The 20,661-nt window shown below is 41.0% G+C and overlaps 1 protein-coding gene across 1 annotated transcript in view; it reads right to left on the bottom strand.

The window, feature by feature from the left end:
* Positions 1-1,034: 1,034 nt before the first annotated feature.
* The window catches only part of LOC100767866 (zinc finger protein 260), a 35,350-nt gene continuing 15,723 nt past the window's right edge, over positions 1,035-20,661 (bottom strand). Inside the window, 3 exon segments of the mRNA XM_035445619.1 lie at positions 1,035-3,067; positions 3,555-3,615; positions 3,798-3,924. Of these exon segments, the coding sequence (XP_035301510.1) occupies positions 1,213-3,067; positions 3,555-3,615; positions 3,798-3,924 (2,043 nt within the window). The 3' untranslated portion in view covers positions 1,035-1,212.

Here is a 20,661-nt window from a genome sequence, read left to right on the forward strand (position 1 = left end):
TTTTTTTTATAAGAAAAGGTGTTTTGACTGAGTGTATGTCTGTATGAGGGTGTTAGATATCCTAGAACTGGACTTAAGAGACAGTTGTGAACTTCCATGTGGGTTTGAGAATCGATCCTGGGTCCTGTGGAAATGCAACCATCTTTCCAGATCCCTTCTTTGGATTTTTTGAAAAAAGTTCTCTCTGTAAACCTAAGGCTAGCCTGAAACTCAATATCAGGTAATCAGGTTTAGCAGGAATTACCTTTACTTATAAAATTCTCTGTCATTCCCTTGTGTTTCTGACAATAAGAACAAGTATTTAACTGACACCCACGTTCAGGGGGCCTGGTTTGGTTCTATGCTGGTTCCCCAGCTGTCAGACTGGGGTCTGTGATCTCCCACTTGCTCAGGTCAGCTGTTTCTGTGGGTTTCCCCAGCATGGTCTTGACCCCTTTGCTCATCACTACTCTCTCTCTACAACTGGATTCCAGGAGTTTGGCTCAGTGTTTAGCTGAGGATCTCAGCTTCTGCTTCTATCAGCTACTGGATGAAGGCTCTAGGATGACATTTAAGGTAGTTATCAATCTCATTATAGGGGAAGGGCATTTAAGGTAGCCTCTCCACTATTACTTAGTTGGGGTCATCCTTGTGGATCTCCAGACATTTCCCTAGTGCCAGATTTCTCTTTAAACCTATAATGGCTTCCTCTATTAAGGTATCTCTGGCAGTGGAACCAGTATTTATCCCTAGTGCACAAATGAACTTTGGGAGCCCATTTCCCATGGAGGGATACTCTCTGAGCCTAGATACATGGGGGAGGGCCTGGGCCCTGCCCTAAATGATGTAACACACTGTGATGAGCCCCGATGGAAGGACATACCCTCTCTAGGGAGGGGGGCAGTGGGGGATATGGGAAGATGGAAGGGAGAGGGAACTGGGATTGATATGTAAATAAGATTGTCTCTAATTTAAATTATATATATATGTATGTATGTATTTAGTCCACAAAAATAACATGACCCAAAATTAATGGATGACAGTATAAATACCACTTTCATTCACAAATCATTTTATTATTCAAATTATCATGTGTTTCTGTTATTCTTTGACTATAATGTTTAATAGAAAAAGAGTCAATGTTTTAACTAAGGAGTAGTTCTACTAACCTTAATCAAGCACCATTGAGATGGCTTGGTTGGGGAAAATGTACTTGGACTATAAGGCCTGGCCTCATTTATTAGTTTCATGGGGATTTTCATCAGTGTGAAATTTTTCATGATTTTGAAGGACAATGCAACATGGAAAGACTTTACCACATTGATTACATTCATTGGGTTTTTGTCAAGTATGATTTCTTTCAGGATTGTGAAGATGACTATTCTATACAAAGTCTTTATCACATTGAATACATTCATAGGGTTTGCCTCCATTATGAGTTCTTTCTTTTATTTGAAGGGGACTGTTACATGCAAAGTCTCTACCACATTGATTATATCCATAGGGTTTCTCTCTAGTATGACACCTTTCATGACTCCGAAGATGACTTTTACGTGCAAAAGCTTTACCACATTGGTTACATTCATAAGGTTTCTCTCCAGTATGACATCTTTCATGCCTGTGACGATTACTGCTACATGCAAAAGCTTTACCACATTGATTGCATTCATAGGGTTTCTCCCCAGTATGAATTTTTTCATGAATGAGAAGATGACTCTTCTTTGCAAAGGTTTTACCACATTGCTTACATTCAAAGGCTTTCTCTCCTGTATGGCTTCTTTTATGGATGAGAAAATTCTCCTCCAGTGCAAAGGATTTAGCATGTTGATTACATAGAAAGGGATTCTCTCCAGTATGTCTTCTTTCATGACTGAGAAGATTACTCTTCTGTGCAAAGGCTTTACCACACTGATTACATTCATAGGGTTTCTCTCCAGTATGAATTCTTTCATGACTTCGAAGATTACCCTTCTGTGTAAAGGCTTTACTACATTGATTACATTTATAGGGTTTCTCTCCAGAATGAATTCTTTCATGACTTCGAAGATCACTCTTCTGTGCAAAGGCTTTATCACATTGATTACATTCATAGGGTTTCTCTCCAGTATGACTTCTTTCATGACTGAGAAGATTGCATTTTTCTGCAAAGGCTTTACCACATTGATTACATTCATAGGGTTTCTCTCCAGTATGAATTCTTTCATGAATGAGAAGCTTATACTTGTGTGCAAATGCTTTACCACAATGATTACATTCATAGGGTTTCTCTCCAGTATGAATCCTTTCATGCCTGTGAAGATGACTCTTCTGTGCAAAGGCTTTACCACATTGATTACATTCATATGGTTTCTCGCCAGTGTGACTTCTTTTATGTATTTGAAGATAACTGGAACATGCAAAGGCTTTATCACATTGAGTACATTCATAGGGTTTCTCTCCAGTAAGAATTCTTTTATATATTTGAAGATAACTGGGACTTGCAAAGGCTTTATCACATTGGTGATATTCATATTTTTTCACTTCAGAATGAATTCTATGTACTTGATAAATATTGTGACTTGCAGAGTCACTTTGATTATATTCATAGGGTTTTTCTTCCAAATGAGTTCTTTCGTATACTTTTAAAAAGGAATCATATCTAAAGGCTTTATCATCTTGATTACATTCAAAGAGATCTTCTTCACTATTGGCTGTTTTGTGTGTTTGAAGATACCCGTGATGGCTAAAGTCCTTAATACAAGGCTCAAGATTATCACTTCCTCTTCCCAAATGAGTTTTTTCACATCTTTGAAAAGAACTGGAAGAACTCAGAGTTTCAGCACAGTGACTGTATGCATAACATTTTCTCATACTATGAGTCACACTACTTGTGCAAAGTGAACCAGTACAGACAGAAGAATTTCCATATTCCGTGTACTCATAAGGTTGTTCTTCAAAGTGGGAGTACAAACTTCTATCATAGTCATCATGTCTGCTTACAGTGGGGACTACAACATATCTTCTAACTGTTCCAGGAAAAACAGAGGTATGATTCTGTCCATTTCCCAGATACTCACATGGGTTGTATCCAGAGTGACAGATGATCTGCCTATTAAAGGAACAATAACAGATAAAAGGTTTCCCTTTACATTCACACAGTCTAACATTTTGTGCCTCAAAGATATGGTATAGATTCAGGGTTCTACAAGATGAAGTCCTGTCTCTCATAAAGTGTTGCTCTCACTGGGGAAAAATCACTCACTACAAGTATATGAGGAACACTAGTTTTAATATGGAAGATTTGTTTATAAAAGATCTTAGAGATACACTAATCCCCTTATCAATTATTGAGGGGCATGGTAATTCTACAACATTAACATCTTATGGCTATTAAAACTGTGACATCTCTTATGGCTTTGTTCCCTTTGCTTATCCTTAAAGGAGTGCTTTCCATACTCCTGACATTGGAGTATATGATGTTGCAAGAATTAAACCATCACATAAATATGCTAATTTGCACTGATACTTTTCTTTAAAATTTCAGGGTACAATAACATGTATTCTAAGGTATGTATCAGCTTGCACATGAAAATTACCTTCCATGTCTTCTAGAACTTTGACAGTGTTCTTCAATATTATCATCTTCCCATTTGTAACCTAAAATACAGTACCAAAAAATGTATTACTGGAAATTAGGAACAATTGAAATCACTATCTTTTGTGAATCTTTAAACAATTCCTGATTTATTCACTAGCTAATACCTCTTTCCCATTCAAAATTACCGAAGAGCAGCAATCTCCCCTTAAGTTAAAAACTGACAGAAAGCTCACATTCCTACCTATAGAAGTGAGGTTCCTGAAGGTTTCCAGCATCACATCTTTGTAGAGACTCTTCTGGGAAGGGTCCAGCAAAGCCCACTCTTCATGAGTGAAGTTCACATGCACATCCTCATAGGTCACTGCATCCTAAATATCCCATATTTTTCATAATAGAAATGGTGAGAATGACTGCATTGCAAAAGTGCACTTCATTGAGAATATATTTACATGATTCTGTGTGCTCAATATATATTATGATTGAGGTCATAAAATACAAAATGCAGTCCCCAACACATTTTAAAGGGAAACAGAAAGGAGACTTATGCCTTCCATTTCTGTGCCCACAAAATATAATAGGGCATTGCAGGAGAAAGGCCTAGTAATATGTACAGAGAGACATGCAAACTGATTAACACTATTTAGTAAACATCAGCAAAATTTTACCAAAATTATTAACTTCAAAAAAGGATAGATAATGTGGGTGTGGTAGTGTCAATCTTTTAATCCCAAACCTCAGGAGGCAAATACATGTGATACTCCGTGATTTCTAAGCCAGCCTGGTCTGTGTAGAGCTTTCCAGAACAGCCAGAGTACATAGTGAGACCCTGTCTCAAACAGACAAACACATAGAAAGCACTCAGAGGCTCACTCTAAAGTCCTCCATAGAGTTAAAACATTCACCCAATTCTGTACTTCTCAATTATAAATGAGAGTGACACCTAATAAACTGGAAGGCTAATAATCCCTAGGAAGGAATGCATTTTTAATAAGTTACTGACAGATCAAAAAGTTCTCAAAAACATTAGTAAATGATGATTGTTAAAAAAAAACAATAAAAATGATGGAGTATATACAGATCCTAGATCAGTTCTCTTCACTTACTTGGGTTTACTATTAGTATCATCAGGTCAACAGAATCCAGTGCTCTCTTCTGACATCAGTAAATACCAGGCAGACAAGCAATAGTCACTTACAACCATCTGTAACTACAACCCTAAGAGATCTGACTCTTTCTGGTCTACATGGGTACCAGGCATACACAGTGTACACTGGCATGTAAGTAGGCAGAACAGTCATACATAGCAAAATTAGAATTAATATCCTAATAAATCAAAGAGAAAAGGGGGTCCGAAGATGTACTTCAGTCGGTAGCATTCTTGCCTAGCATGCATGAATCCCTCAGTTCAATTTCTGTTCCATAAACAGAACAATGATTGGGATGCCTGTAATCACAGCACTTGAGAGGTAAAGGTAGTAAGATCAGAAGTTGAAGGTTATTCTTGGGAACATAGGAAGTTTGAGGGGAGCCTGGGTACCATGCTTTTAGAAACCGAACACAAAAAGAATAATAAAAAAAGAATGTCCCAGGAGAAAGGACAGGAATGGCAACCTGGGTGTGGGAAATGAACTCAGTATTCTACAAGTGTCATATGCACACTTTCCACTGAGCCATCTTCCCAGCCCCTAGAAACTGTTTAAGTACAACATGGCTTCAGTTTCTGAATGTTATTAACAGCAGAAGACAAATATGTCTTGGAAGAGGAAGACTTGAACTTCCTGCATCTGCAACCAAAATATTACGTGACAAATGTGAGCCCTCACACTCTCTTAATTCAATGTACTAATTAAGTCAGACTCTAACATAAAGATATATTGCAAATTCACGAAGGGCAAAAATACAGTGAAAATAACATTTGTTTTAAAATCTTTTAACTGTAGCCAATGGAAAGTCTAGCTACGTAACAGGCATCACCACTTGGTCTCCCATTGGCTTAGAAAAACTCTGCATTGTATTTCTCAACAACACACTGTAGAATTTGCACAGCATGTTCCTGGTGACATCTTTGTCCTATAGTAACAAAATTGTTTTGTGTTTTTGGAGCATGGTCTCAGTCTATGCTCAGGTGTGGCCTCAAGCTAATGGTGATTCTTCTGCCTCAGCTTTTCAAGTGCTGGGACTATGACTGGCTCAAGGAAATTTTCTACAAAAGATCACTAGGTGGCAGACTACTAGCACATCACGCATAGCCCACGAGGGTGGAGGGGGGTGGGGGGTGGGGGGGAGGTTGTGTGTGACCTCATTGCTCATCCAATGTGCCCATAAACATATAAAATGCACATGTGGCTCTTCAAACAATTTACTTGAAAAGAGATGGTGAAGGACACTGCATATTTATCAAAGGAAAAATCTACCATGATGACATTTCAATTTCTAACAGCTACTCCCAAAACACAAGGGCACCCTCATATGTAAAAGAAACACTACTGCAGCCTAAATCAAACATTGGCCCTCACACAGATAGTGGGAACTGTCAGATAACCCACTCTTAGCAATGGATAGACCTTCAAGACAAAAGTTAAACAGAGAAATGACCAAATTACTGCCTCAAAGGAGTATTGCTGCCATGCTTCAGATCCCAGCACCACAGACTAAGAAACAGGTTCAAGAGTTCCTCAGAGCAGCTGGATATTAGAGATTGTGGGAATGGTAAAGTGTCTAAACCCCAGCACAAAGGTGGGCTCTGAGCCCTTAATCTGGGCTATGTCTAAACAAAAGGCATTTAAGACTAAAAACAGTTCTGACATCTGCACCAGCCACAGAATTTCCAGATCGCTCCAAATATTTTCATCTCTTTTTAGATGATACAAAAGGGATTTTATCTCAAGCTTTGTGGCCATGGAAATGCCCTGCAACATATCTTTCTAAATGACTGGACAGATAGCCACAGGTTGGTCCACCTGTCTAAGAGCAATGGCACGTACTACTAATTTAATGAAAAAAACAAACAAACAAGTTAACTCTTGGTCAAGATATTACATTGACAGTAAACCATGACATGGTTGAGGCCTTCCTCTGAGGAGCATCAAAGCTGACCCAGCACCAGACCCTATACTGGCCCAACCAAGTTTAATTTGAGAAACCCACTGCCATCAGTTTGGTTATCCTCTTGCCTGAAGACACAGATACTCATCCATGACTGTCAGGAGATATAAAATGGAACTAGGTACCTTGGAGGATCAGAAGTTCCATTAATTGAAATAATCTGGACTATATAGGGAGAGATTTACCTCCTACAAAATTATGCTTGAGACCCCCCACCCTAGCACTGCTTCCCAGACTCAGAGGCAAAGAGTTGGCAGAACCTTTTTTCAAGGCACTCAAGTCCTCCATAATGGCTATTCATTGGAGAGACCCAGGTGACCTCTGAGTCTACCACCAGTTTCCCCTTGTTCTAGTGCAATGATACTGTCTAGGTAATGGACCCAGCCCCCACGGGGTCTCTAAGAGTTGTTTTCCAGCATAACCACTGGTACCTCCTGTTTTCCTGACCTCATCCCACTAGCATCAATATCCTATTGTGAACCCTTTGACCTGGGGTTTTTGTAAGTTTGTATATAAGGCTGCTCGACAATAAAGGTGACAGACATTGTCTCAGAAAAGGACCAGGAGTCTTGTCGTTCATCTAAATCTCCAGGCTTTCGCCAGATACTCAGTCTTAGTGGCAGCCAAGGGCAGCCACATCTAGGTCAAGTGAGGTAAGGACACTACACCTATCCTGGAAAGGAGCCTAAAAAGTGATTCTCTCTATTCCTGTGGCAGTGAAGATAGCTGGCATTATACCATGAACCCACTACACCCAGGTCAAAAAGCAGAAGCTACAGATGCTACCAAATGGAGTGTCTCTGGACATGCAATCCATTAAAATTAATGTCTCTTTGGGGTCCCCAAGCCCTTCTACTTCATATCCCTCAAATTCCTTCTGAGTCTTACATTTGGTATGAATACAGGGTCATGCTCCAACCTCCACAGGCCTTAGGCCCAAACCTAGGAACTAAGAAAGACAGACACAGAGAAGGTATTACCTAATTTAACTACAGACCAGCAATTCATATTCATTTTGACCTTTGCTCTCTAAAGCCTGATGGGGGATGTCCTTCTGTATATATTTCTCTTACTGGTTGATGAATAAAACACTATTTAGCCAATAAAGGCAAGAAGATATGTGGGAGTAGGAGATGAGGAAAATTCTGGGAAAGGTAGGCAGAGAGAGACTTCAAGGAGATGCCATGTAGCTGCCAAAGGAGTAACAGGTCCGGCATTCTCCAGTAAGCCAAGACCACGTGGAAATACATAGATTTATAGAAATGGGTTAATAATGAAGACAGAGCTAGCCAATAAGAAGCCCTAGTCATTGGCCAACAATTTAATAATTAATATATGTCTCTGTGAGCTTATTTTGGGGCTAAAGGGTGGCAAGACCTGGTGAGACAAAAGAAAAACTCTAGCAACAGAAGCCCACTTTAAATGTCTGGTTGTATTAGAGAAAGGAAAGATAAGGAGGGTTATATTTGATATAGAATACATACAGAGTCTACGATTCTATGCATGCCCTGTGGCTGCCCCCCTAGTTGCCTGAAACAAGGGAGTTTTCATTACAAAACTTAGGTTTGTGAAACTGAGGCCTGTAAATGTCCATTAAATAAGATTCTGGCCTTTGGGAAACAGGAAAAACCTTCAGATTCAGACTCTATGCCATGGGAAGGAGCCCTAGGGATGGAATTAATCATTCCTAGCCAGAAATTGGCCAGAATTACTGGTTATGCTTAAACACCTGGCCTCTGTCATAGTACATAGGGATAGGGACTAACCAGACTGTTAAAACTCACTGTGACTTGGAGAAGCCCAAATTAATATTCTATTTCATAAGTTAATTCATCTGGATAACATTACTGAGTCCCTGAGACTGCCTGGTGGGCATGCAGCCATGTTTTCATTAAATGTGCCTTTTCTGATGTTTTTCAAACTAAACAGACAGGTTGATCAGGACTAGATGGTATTAAATATTTCAATTTCTAAATTAAATGACCTTACAAAAATGGTCCTAACAAATTGAAAAGACTTAGACTTAACTTCTTATGTGATAAAGGAAAGTATGTATGGCTTTGGAAGAAATCTGATGTTCCAATGATCAGAAGTAATTGAAAAATTGTCCAGTTTGGTCCCCCTGGCTAACTACTCTGCTATCAGTACTGACTGTGACTATAATTCTCATTCTGATTGAATTAATGGTGGGAGGTGCTGCATGTGAAACTAAAACAAGAGGTTTCCATGATTTAATTTATTCACTCAGTCCAGTGGGGAATATAACAGGCCCCAGATCTCACTAGGCCTGCCTGCCTTAGTCAACTGACTCAATGATTGCAGTGCCATTCAGGCTATAACCTCAGCAGGTAAACAATAACATCTGCCAAAAATATAAAGAAAGGCCTATTCTAAAGTCCAAATTTATGGGAAGTCTCTAAATGTACTAACCTTGCTTTTTAGTCTGTACTTCTGCTTCTGATTTATTGTTCTTGTTACCAGAAATATGTCAGTCCAGAACAAGGTTTTGTGCTTAAAAGCTCATCCTGAAATAGGCTAAGGGCTAAACTAGAATCCAGAACACCCAGTGTAGTAACAGGCCAGCTAATAAAGACTTCCTAGTGTGTTAAACCCATGTCCAAGCAGTCTACTTTTGTGAATACCCATAACAAGCACCTCATGGAACTTTCTCAAAAGTTGATCACCTACTCAGACAGACACAAAGCAGGTCTCAAGGTTCCAAGAAAACTGAAATAACTCCCACCATCCTATCAGACTACAAAAAAATTAAAGCTGGATATCAACAACAGCAGAAGAATTACATTGCTTATAAACTCATGGAACCTGAACACCTCTCTAGCAAATGAAAAATGGGTCAAGATAAAAATAAATGAAAGACTTTCCGGAAATAACCGCACAAAAAAACTGATGTTTTCTCAAGAAATGAGTCTATTACCCTTTCTTTCAGCCTTAGTTATTCCAAAGAACATGTACAGAATACAGAGAGATAATATGTCAAAATATTACATAAACAACTTGTCTTAGTGACTGTTCCATTGCTGTGAGGAAGCACTATGACAAATCAACTCTTATAATGGAAGGCTTTTAATTTGGGGTTTGATTATAGTGACAGAAGGTAATTTGATTATTATCTCAAAACAAAGCATCACCATAGGCAGGTATGGGGCTTAGTGTTGCATCCTGACACAGGCAGGTAGACAGAAAGAAACACTTACTTTGCACTGGTCTTTTGAAACTTCAAAGTCCACCTACAGTGACACACCTATACAAACAAGACACACCTACTCCCACAATTAGTTTTATACAATTAGTTCCATTAATTGAGGGCCAAGCATTCGAAGATAGGAGCCCGAGGCTGTAAACCACGAGAGAAGAAGAGGGAAAGAAAGACAAAAAGACAGAGAGACAAAAGGAAAAAAATATTTCCTCCAAGTAGAGGGAGGGAAGCCAAGTACTTTGGCTGGGCAATAGGCTTGCTTTGAATAACTTTCCTATCCCCTCTAAGAAGAGATTAAACATTTTGAGGTCTACAAACTAAAGTTTAAATCCACATCTTTTCTCTGAATGAATGGCATTATCCCTTGTCTCCCTCTCTACCCAGTTTCCTCAGAGAGCCTGGGAACTTGGATCAGGTCTGGTGGAAGCAATGAAGGCAGTCAGTCTTTTGCTGTAGTTACACGTCACTGCTGTAGACGATGCCATGATGAAGCTGCATTTCCAGTACCACACAACATTACTAAGGTTTTAAATTTGACTGAACTATTTTAACAGGTTGAAATCTGAAAGTCTCAATTCCAGTCACAATGGAGAGTCAAAAATCTGTTTGATCACAGTCCAGACCATACTCAGTTCAGACAACATGGGGCTAAACAATATCTTGTGTCTGGAGACTGAGAAAGTGAAATACCTGAATGACAATGACTGATTTCTACAGTACAATCTGTGTGATAAGACGTATGGATGAACTCAACTCAACGGTTTCTGGTCAGGGCCACAGGATTCTTTCCTGTTTCTTAGCTGTGTGGGGCCTAGGCCAAAGGTAACATCTCTTCCTATACTCATGGTAAACTAATTAATCAGCTTTTTAAAAGGTCTAACTGTGTACATTTAACTTTTCAAAGACAGACTGCCAGATCCTGACAGTGACCCAAAGTCTCCAAAGAAGTTTATGAGGCACCCCATTTTATTCCTGCACCTGGATGATGACGACGCTGACCAGTGAGCGAGATGCTCAAATGTGACACCAGCTGCCTGCCAGGACCTGGCCAAGTCTGTGGACAAAGCTGCTGGACACTGGAAAATTGATTGCACCCCCTTTACCCAGACAAAACAAGGTCAGTCTTTTCCATGTCCCTCTTCCACAGAGAAGAAAAAACTCTCACCTTATAGGCCTGGCGAAGACTGCTGTTCTTTGAGACATCTGTCTCCAGTAGTAATGGAGAGACTTGGGTATGGCTAACTGTATATGGACTGGCTTCTACCTGGCTTCTGTCACTTTTTAGTAGATTCGGATAAAATATACCCTTCTCAGATCTCTGAAATATTAAGTGGTCAGCTTGACAGCATCAGGCAGTCAGATCCACTATAGAATATAGTCAGCATGCTATCTGATAAAGTAATGACTATCTACTGTTCAGGCACAAGCTCAAGGTTTTTAGGTTTATTTGGTTGTCATCTAAGTATAAACTTAAAGGGCTTTTCATCAGGCCAAAGGCACCTGTGTCAAATCCATACCTGGCTCTCTGGACAGAAGAAAAATGTACATGCTTCTAGCCCAAATCTGTAGTTATTGCTAGGACTCAAAATTATAAATATGTTCCTGCTGTTTGAACAGATCCAGATACCTAATTTTTCTGCACTATGGGCTTCAGTAAATAAGTGTAAATAAGTTTTAACTTCTGTTCCTAGTTTAAACATGTCTTAAACAGGTTTCTGCTTCTGACAGACATCTGAGTATATCGGTCGCTGACTATAGGCTGTTCCTAAGTAGATTGTGAGCCCTGGACATGCTGTGGATGTGAACCAGTCCAGCTGATATGGACACCAACTGTCTCTGCAACAGAATCTGCCAACCAGAAGCTCCCCCATTGCCTAAATTCCTTTTTTTTTGCTTTTGACTAGCATTTCAGCCTTCTTGGGTCCCTAACTTCGTCCCAAAGTCAGCAGGAAGTAGCATGAGAAAGAATATGTCGCCCATTTTCCCTGGTTAAAATGCTAAGTCAAAAGGAACTCCCTTGCATGGGGATGCCAATATCTCTCACTCCCTGATGGGGGCGCTAGAGACAGCAATTCCATAAATGGAATTTCCAAAAAAGAAAATGGGGGAATGAAGGGACCAATTCCCCATTTCAACAGCCATAACAGCTGAACACGTGCTTGTCTGACCTTGTCTTAGTCACCAGGAAGTCAGATGCCTGCCTCGTGGCAAGGAACCAATCAGGAGTTAACTGGTGGTGCTACGCTTTACGGCTCTAGGTGTGCTTTACAGTTAAGGGCACAGCAATGACACTCAGAGAATAGCAACCACACTGGGAGAGCCTATGGACGATAACAACCAGTTGACCAATCAACACAGGGCAAGCCCTCCAAGCCTGGAGGCACACCAATCCTGAGCCTGTGCGTAACCCTAGACACTCCCCTTACGCTGCCCTATAAGATATCTATGCAGACGGTTTGAGCTGTCTTTTCTAGCCATCCGACATGGTGGATGAATGAAAGACCCGAGCTAACATGGGGTTAGCTCGTTAAACAACTATAATAAAGCCTCATGCTATTTGCATCAAACTTTCAACTCAGTGATTGGGGTGACCATGGTCCTGGGCAGAGATCCTGGAGGCCTGAGCTTCCAGGGGTCTTACAGTTATAACTTATTATATTACATATTTAAAGTTTAATGAAAGCAAGCATGATTGGAAAAAGGATAAATTGCATTTGTTGAGTCTCCCTAATGTTTCTCAAATGACTTAAGATTTACAACAAGAAATTAAGGAAACCTTTTTAAATAAGTTGCCAGATGTACCTGGAATGGATGTAATGGAAAGCCTTGCAGATATCATAGTATCATTTAATCCTATCAATCATTTTTATAGGTTTCTTTTTGTTTTTTTGAGACAGGGTTTCTCTGTGTAGCTTTGGAGCCTATCCTGACAATCACTCTGTAGACCAAGCTGGCCTCGAACTCACAGAGATCCCTATGCCTCTGCCTCTGCCTCCTTAGTACTGGGATTAAAAGTGTGCACCACCACCTGGCTTTGATAGGTTTCTCATACTAGTGATAGTTATACTTACTTTTGTTGTATTAATTTTATTGGCTTTCACACATATTCTGACATGTATGATAATGAGACAGACAGCATGAAAGGCTGCCTTCACTGTGTGGCTGCACAATATTGAATGCAATTAATGTACTTTAAACAAAAGGGGGAAATTAATTGTAAGAATTTAGCAGTCACTGTATCTGGGTTAGACATTAGAATGAATAGGTTTCACTATATTTAGGATAATCATTAGAGTGAATAGTTGTTTTTTAGAAGTATTTTGACCTTGAAGAATCATTGTGGAAAATGGTAAAGAATTTTTGAGGAAAACAATAATTGTTTTCCTTGATTCGTAGAATAGTTTTTCTGAAGGGGCACTGCATCTTTCCCATTACTTTGGTCACAAAATGCCTTTGGCACCCCTGAGGCTCTTGGATTATTGTGTATTGCAGACAATACAAAATAAAGCACTAAAGGCACGTGGGCCTGCAATGACTGTTTTAGAAAGACATACAAATAGGACCTTGGTTGGAGGAAATACTTTACCCCCCAAAACAACTTTGGGTCACAATCAATAACTAGTCTTTTTCTACCTGTTTGGGGTTCAGTTAGAGGCTGGACTTTCCAGCTCCCACAGAGGCTTTAAAAGTTTATCTCGAAGTGACCTCTTTCTTTGACTAACTGGTGCAACACTAAACACCCTGGCAGAGGCTAATAGCTTGTACAAGGCCACACAACCCATAGAATGCCAAAAGCCTAATTCACCACAAGTTGTTGGGAGCCAAGTACAACTCCATTAGAGAATTTCTCCAGGTCCAAACCTATGGGTCCAGTAATCTAGGGGCTCCAGTATGCATTGTATTGCAGATGCTAGCTGATTTGCTGTTGAATAGCATAGCCTCAGTGGAGAATGCCTCCTACTTTGTGTATCTATGGGCCTAAGCATTGAGTAGGCCCCACCTGGGCTGAGAACTCAGGTGCCTAAGAACTGTTTAGGTGACACTTGAATTAACAGTATTACTTGATATCAGCTATATACATCATAATAGATGCTTTCTGGTACTGCCCCTGCCTCCCCCTTCCCCCCAACTATTTAAGTGGACTCTTCAATATACCCTGGCTTTTCGGTATCAGCTGGGAGTCCTCCTGAGATGACATGGTGTTTCTGGGTAGTCAGATGCCCCTAGTCCACACACCTCCACTCAGAATGGAACCCGGAACTGTACAGCTGGCTCCATTTGTTAGACCCTCGGAAAAGTCAGGCCTCCAGGGTCCCAGCCCAGGACCGAGGTCACCCCAATCACCAGGTGGATTTGAAAGCTTGCTCCAAACTGCAGGAGGCTTTATTGTTGTTTAACAAGCTAACCCCATGTTAGCTCGGGTCTTTCACCCACCCGCTGCCATGGTGGATGGCTAACAAAGACAGCTTGAACTGGCTGCATAGAGATCTTGTAGGGCAGCATAAGGGGAGTGTCTAGGGGTACACACAGACTCAGGATTGGTGTGCCTTCAGGTTTGGAGGGCTTGCCCTGTGTTGACTGGCCAACTGGTTGTTATGGCCCATAGGCCCTCCCAGGGTGGTTGCTATGCTTTGCGCATCATTGCTGTGCACTTGTCCATAAAGCACACCCAGACCCGTAAAGCATAGTGCCACCAGCTAACTTCTGATTGGTTCCTTGCCACGAGGCAGGGATCTAACTTTCTAGTGACTAGGACATGGTCAAACAAGTATGTGTTCAGTTGTTATGGCTGCAGGCAGGGGTAGGCATCTGACCTTAGTGACTAAGACAAGGTCAGACAAGTTGTTATGGCTGCCGAAATGGGGAGCTGGTCCCTTCACGTTCACAGTTCTGAAGACCGCTGTCCATCCGGAACAAGACAAATTCAAAAAATATGTATTCATCCATTTATTTACTGGAATATTGTTCCTCATATAGCCAAGGCTCAAACTCATGATCCTCTTGCTTCACCCACCCAGTATTGATATTTCAGGCCTACATGATCACCCCAAGTCCCAAATGTTAAAGTATTCTCCACCAGAAGTCAGGTCTTGAACTGACTGCTTACTAATCTGACTGTGAGATGGGGTATGCTGCTACTGTCTGGATAGTTAGTGAAGAAACAAAGCTGGACAGCAAAGAGATATATTCATTTGTTTTTCAAAAGGAGGATTTCTGATTATCTTAGGGTTTCTATGGCTGTGATAAACACCACGACCAAATGCAACTTGGGTAACAAAGAGTTTATTTGGCTTATACTTCAAGTTGGTAGTCCATCATTAAAGAAAGCAAGGAACAGAACTCAAGGAACCCAGGAACCTGGTGGCAAGAGATAAATCAGCGCCCATGGAGGACACTGCTTACGGGCTTTACCCCATGAATTGCTCAGCCTACTTTCTTATAAACTGAGGAATAAGACCACCTCATCCATAATGGGCTGGGCCCTCTCTATCAATCATTAAGAAACAACCCTAAATGCATGCCTAAAACCTGGTCTTACGGAGGCATTTTCTCAATTGAAATTCCTACCTCTCAGATGACCCTAACTTGTGTCAAGGTGACACACAGCTACCCAGCACATCACTGATTCACCTTACTTGGATTAACTGGAAACCTAGATCAGTGACCTCTGAAGTGGGGAAAAACAGTAAGGAGTTACCAGAGCCTATGCCATGTTGGATTTAACTCTTGGGGCTACAGGAGTGTAAATGCATCCTGTTGTTAGCACTTCTCTTTGATTAGGAAGTCTTTACCTCAACTCAGCAGGAAATTTTTAAGCAATATATCAAGCTGACTAGGTGGCACATGTCTGTAATTCAAGCATGCAAGCTAGCCTGGGCTACAAAGGGAGGTGCAGCAGATCAGTGGCCACTTAGAGAAGGATTCTGTCTCAGTTTTTGTGAGGGGCTGAAATGCGACCTAGAGCTTTGTATATGCTAGGTCAAGTGCTCTACCCCAGACCTATACTCACAGAACACACACTTGCAAGTCCACTTTTCATTAGTTACATCATCTTTTCATTTTTGCTGTTGGGGACAGTCTTCTTGTATAGGCCAGGCTGACCTGGAACTCTATGTGAACATGAGGTAGAACTTGTTCCCATCATTCTGCTTCTGCCTCCTGAGTCTTGGTATTGCGTTTGTGCATCACCAACCACAGATGTGTTTGTTGGGGGTGACAGGGTGTCAAGTACTCCACGCTGACCTCAAGTTCAGAAAATTATTGAGGTTAGCCTTGCATGTTTTCCCTACCAAGCTACATCCTCCACAAAGTGACATTTTAATAGCAAACACTGAGTGCATAATGATATTACTTTTAATATCAGCACTGGAGGTTATAAGGACATGGAAGAAATCTAAAAGATGATAAGGACATACTTTAAAAACTGTGTATATTTAAATTGGAAAATCTGAAAGAAATGAATAATTTTCTTGAAAGATAGCACTTGCTAAAGTTAAATGAAGATCAGATGAAAAAAATGGACGTATTGAAAGACCTGCCCTACGGGGTGGGACCCTGGGGTGACCACTTGGGAATGCAGCGACCCCAGTCACCAGGCAGAGGCGAGGACTTGATGTAAACAGCAAGAGGCTTTATTGCAAGTTGTTTAACAAGCTAAAACCATTAGCTCTGGCCTTTCATCCATCCACCATGGCGGATGGCTGGGGAAAGACCCCAAGAAACCACAGGATAGTGATCTTATAGGACAGCATAAAGGGAGTGTCTAGGGGTACACACAGGCTCAGGATTAGTGTGCCTCCAGGATCGGAGGACTTGCCCTGTGTTGATTGGTCAACTGGTTGTTACAACCCATAGGCCCTCCCAGGATGGTTGCTATGCTCTACGAGTCATTGCTGTGCACTTGTCCATAAAGCACACCCAGAACTGTAAAGCATAGCACCACCAGCTAACCTCTGACTGGTTCCTTGCCACGAGGCAAGCATCTGACCTCCTAGTGACCAAGGCAAGGTCAGGCAAGCACGTGTTAGACTATCATGGCTGCCAAAATGGGGAGTGGGTCCCTTCAGTATTACACCTAAGGAAATAGAAGTACTAATTAAAAGTCTCCAAAACAAAAAGCTCAAGTCCAGATGCTTTTATTGAATATTTTTACCAGACTTCCAAATAGGAGTTACTGCTAACACTACACAAATTATTCCACAAAACAAAACAGAAGGAACATTGTCTAATTCATGTTATGAAGCCACAAATACCCTGAAACCCAAACCATATAAACACCCAATAAAGAAAATTACAGACCTTTCCTCCTTATGAACCTAGATGTAAAACTTGTTAATACAATACTCCTACACTAAATCTAAGAACACACCAAAATGATCATCCACCGTGTTCAATAGGCTTCAATGTTCAAGACATGCAGGGATGGGTCAATATAGAAAAATGATAAAATGTAATCCACCATATAAACAAATAGAAAAAAAAAACTACATGACCATTTGAGAAAACGGAACACCTCTTCATGACAAAAGTTATGCAGAGATAAGGGATACAAGAAACACACCTAAATCAAAATAATTGCAATTTCCAGCAAGCCTAGAGCCAAAATGGAAACAAGTTCGGTTATGCACCTAAAGTTAGGCTGCTGTATACCCACCAATTTGGGTTTCCTTCATTCATATGGTATTAATTAATGAATACTGGGAAAGTGCACAGAAAGGCACTCAACCCTGCCTTTATGTCAGAAACACCAGAAGGTCAAGGACATAAACAATCTCTAATCTAGATATTGCTTAGAGTGTTTGCCCTTGAAATGTACACAACACCATATCTATTCAATACAGAACTGGAAGTCTTAGCTAGGGTGATAAGACAACCAAGGGAGATCAAGGGAATACAAATCAGAAAGGAAGAACTCAAAGTATTTATATTTGCAGATGATGTGATATTATGTAAGTAACTACAAATTCCACAGAGGAGCTCCTATGGCTGAAAAGCACTTTCAGCAAAGGAGCTGGATACACAATTAACTCACAAAGATCAGTAGCTCTCCTGTGAACAAATGAAGAAAGGATTGAGAAAGAAAGCAGGGAAATAACACCTTTCAAAATAGCCACAAATTATATAAAATATCTTGGAGTAACTCTAACTAAGGAAGTGAACGACTTGAATGATTAAAAACCGACAAGTCTTTGAAGATAAAACTGAAGAAGATAGAAAATGAAGACATCTCCATGCTCATGGATTAATAGGATTAATAAAATAAAAATGTCCATGAAGGGACCAGACCCTCACTCAGCCTCCTGCTTTAGCAGCCATGACAGGCTACAGAAAAGACATAGGCCTCTGACACAAGGAAACTTCAGATCCTCTGGCCTCCCTGGAGCTTAGGGACAAAACTGAACACAAAGAGACTTCAGATTCTCCCCCTCCCCTACAGCCTCCTAGGTACTTGGCTCCTGGGAACTGTTTGGCCACAAAAGAAATTCCAGGGGAGACCAAAAACTCCCCTATAGTCTCCATGATACAGTTCTGAAAACTATTGGTATCTAATGAACAACAGGCCACCTGCAAGTAACAAGACAAAGCCATAGAAACCAGAGAATGTTCCCTCTCAGCACTGATCAATGAGAATACCTAGTACACAGGTATTTCATGCCAAAATATGACTTTGAGAAATTCTCCTCATTGTTCCCAAATGTCAACCAATCAGAAACCAACCGGTACCCACTGATGTAATCCTGTAACTTTTGTCTTTAAAACCCAGCAGTAGAAGGGAACTTCACTCCGTCTAGAGCCTGCTGCATCAGCTTTCTAGATGGGGTCCCTGTCAAGGTTGGATGAACAATAAAACCTTGCTTTTACAGTTCATAGGGTCTGTCTCCCTGAGGATCTCTTTAGGGATCTTCTTGACTTGGGCACAACAGTCCATCCTCCAAAAACAACTACAGATTCAATGCAACCCCCATCAAAATCTGAATACAGTTCTTTACAGACCTTGAAAGGACAATTCTCACCTTCAAATGGAAAAACAAAAAATCCAGGATAGCAATGCAATCATGAACAATAAAAGAAGTGCTAAAGGTCTCACCTTTCCAGACTGCATGCTATATTACAGAGGAATAGTAATAAAGATCACATGGTATTGGAATAAAAACATTATATTTTAATTAATTTAAAAAATTAAAAACACCTATCTCCACCCAGAATAAATAAAAATTCATACATACATACATACATACATACATACATACACACACACACACACACTTGAATGTAAAAATATCAAGGTTTTAGCCTGGTGCAGCCCATGGAGTGACCTCATTCAGAGAATGCTGGTCCAGCACAGATACAGGAGTGGCAGGAACAACACTGGACCTCAACAGACCTCACAGACACCTTGAAGGACAAGAGGGAACCATTAGGACATGACATGACTTCAGAGGACTACAGGGCACCTCAAGGACTTTATGGGGTTCAAACCCCACTGCCAATACCCATAGCCATGGGAGGACCACATTCTGGCTCCTGGGCTCTCCCCATGTGGGGATAAAAGTCCCTCCCACATCATGTTGTGGACTCTCAGCTCAACCTGTTCCCCGGCAGCTCCTGGCAGTGGGTCACAAGACAGCACAGGGAACCAAGAGAGCATCACAGAACCACAAAAGCAGCATGGCAGACTGAACGTGCCCTCCCCATTCAGACTGGTAGTCTGTCCGGAGGCTCTGATTGGCAAATAAGGCCTGAGTGACAGAAGCAGTTGCCTTAGAGATAGAGTGCCACGAAGGGACACAGCACAGCAGTTCCTAGCACTGGCTTCCACCTCAGGCACAACTGTCACAGACCTGCAGAGACTGGCACTGCAGCAGAACTTGGACTGCAAAGTCATCCTTGCACTCAGTAGGTGCCCCCTTCTTCCTCTTGGACACAAAAGATAGGGGCTTAAGCATACACAGATGATTACTCATTGTGAAGTGGAGTGACCCCCTGCCTCACAGATGAAATGGCCCCCAGCCCATTTAGGTCAAGTTTAAACCACCTGATGAATATTCAATCAGACACTAGCAATTTCAATAAGGCATCTAGGACTGTTCACACCTCTCAGCTCCACACTGGTACCCAAAACATTACTACTTTCCCAGCCTTCTGTGTAAGGGTCAGAGTGCTTAAGTAACCGTATATGCCTCTATGGAAAAACACATTTTCCATGTCTGGATTGTCCTGGTGATTGTTCATGTCTTTTCTTTGCTCAAGTGACCTTTTTTTAGTCCTCGCTTTAAACTGTCTAGGGCTATGAATAAATCTGGCTATTGAATGAGATTTTAGTCTACATCATTCACCCAGGCTCCATTGCCTCGAGTGCAGTCACAGGGGTGTGCCAACACACCTGGCAAACTTTTGTTTTTAAAGATAGGGTCTCACATGATTCAACGGTTTTGGAATTAGAGCAGTGATGGCTATGTAAAGTAGTGTCAACAGTGAACCAAATGGTTTAAAATGCCAAATTTCACTTGTGTGAATTACATTCAAGAAACTAAAAACACTATCATGAATGTCTGACTTTGGCTTATGAATGCCAAGAAAAGAAGAAGTTTGAGAGCCTTAACACCTGTGCCAGCAAGATTGCTTAAAGGTACTTGCAACCAAGCCTAATGACCTGAGTTCATCTCTTGGAATCTATACGGTACCAACTCATGAACACTCTCGTCTCAACTCCACATGTGCACTGCTGCCACAGAGTCACTTCCCAACCTGCCACATGTATGCCTCCAAGAAGTAAGAAAAA

The sequence above is a fragment of the Cricetulus griseus genome, chromosome 5, assembly GCF_003668045.3.
Source record: "Cricetulus griseus strain 17A/GY chromosome 5, alternate assembly CriGri-PICRH-1.0, whole genome shotgun sequence".
Classification (NCBI taxonomy): Eukaryota; Metazoa; Chordata; class Mammalia; order Rodentia; family Cricetidae; genus Cricetulus; species Cricetulus griseus.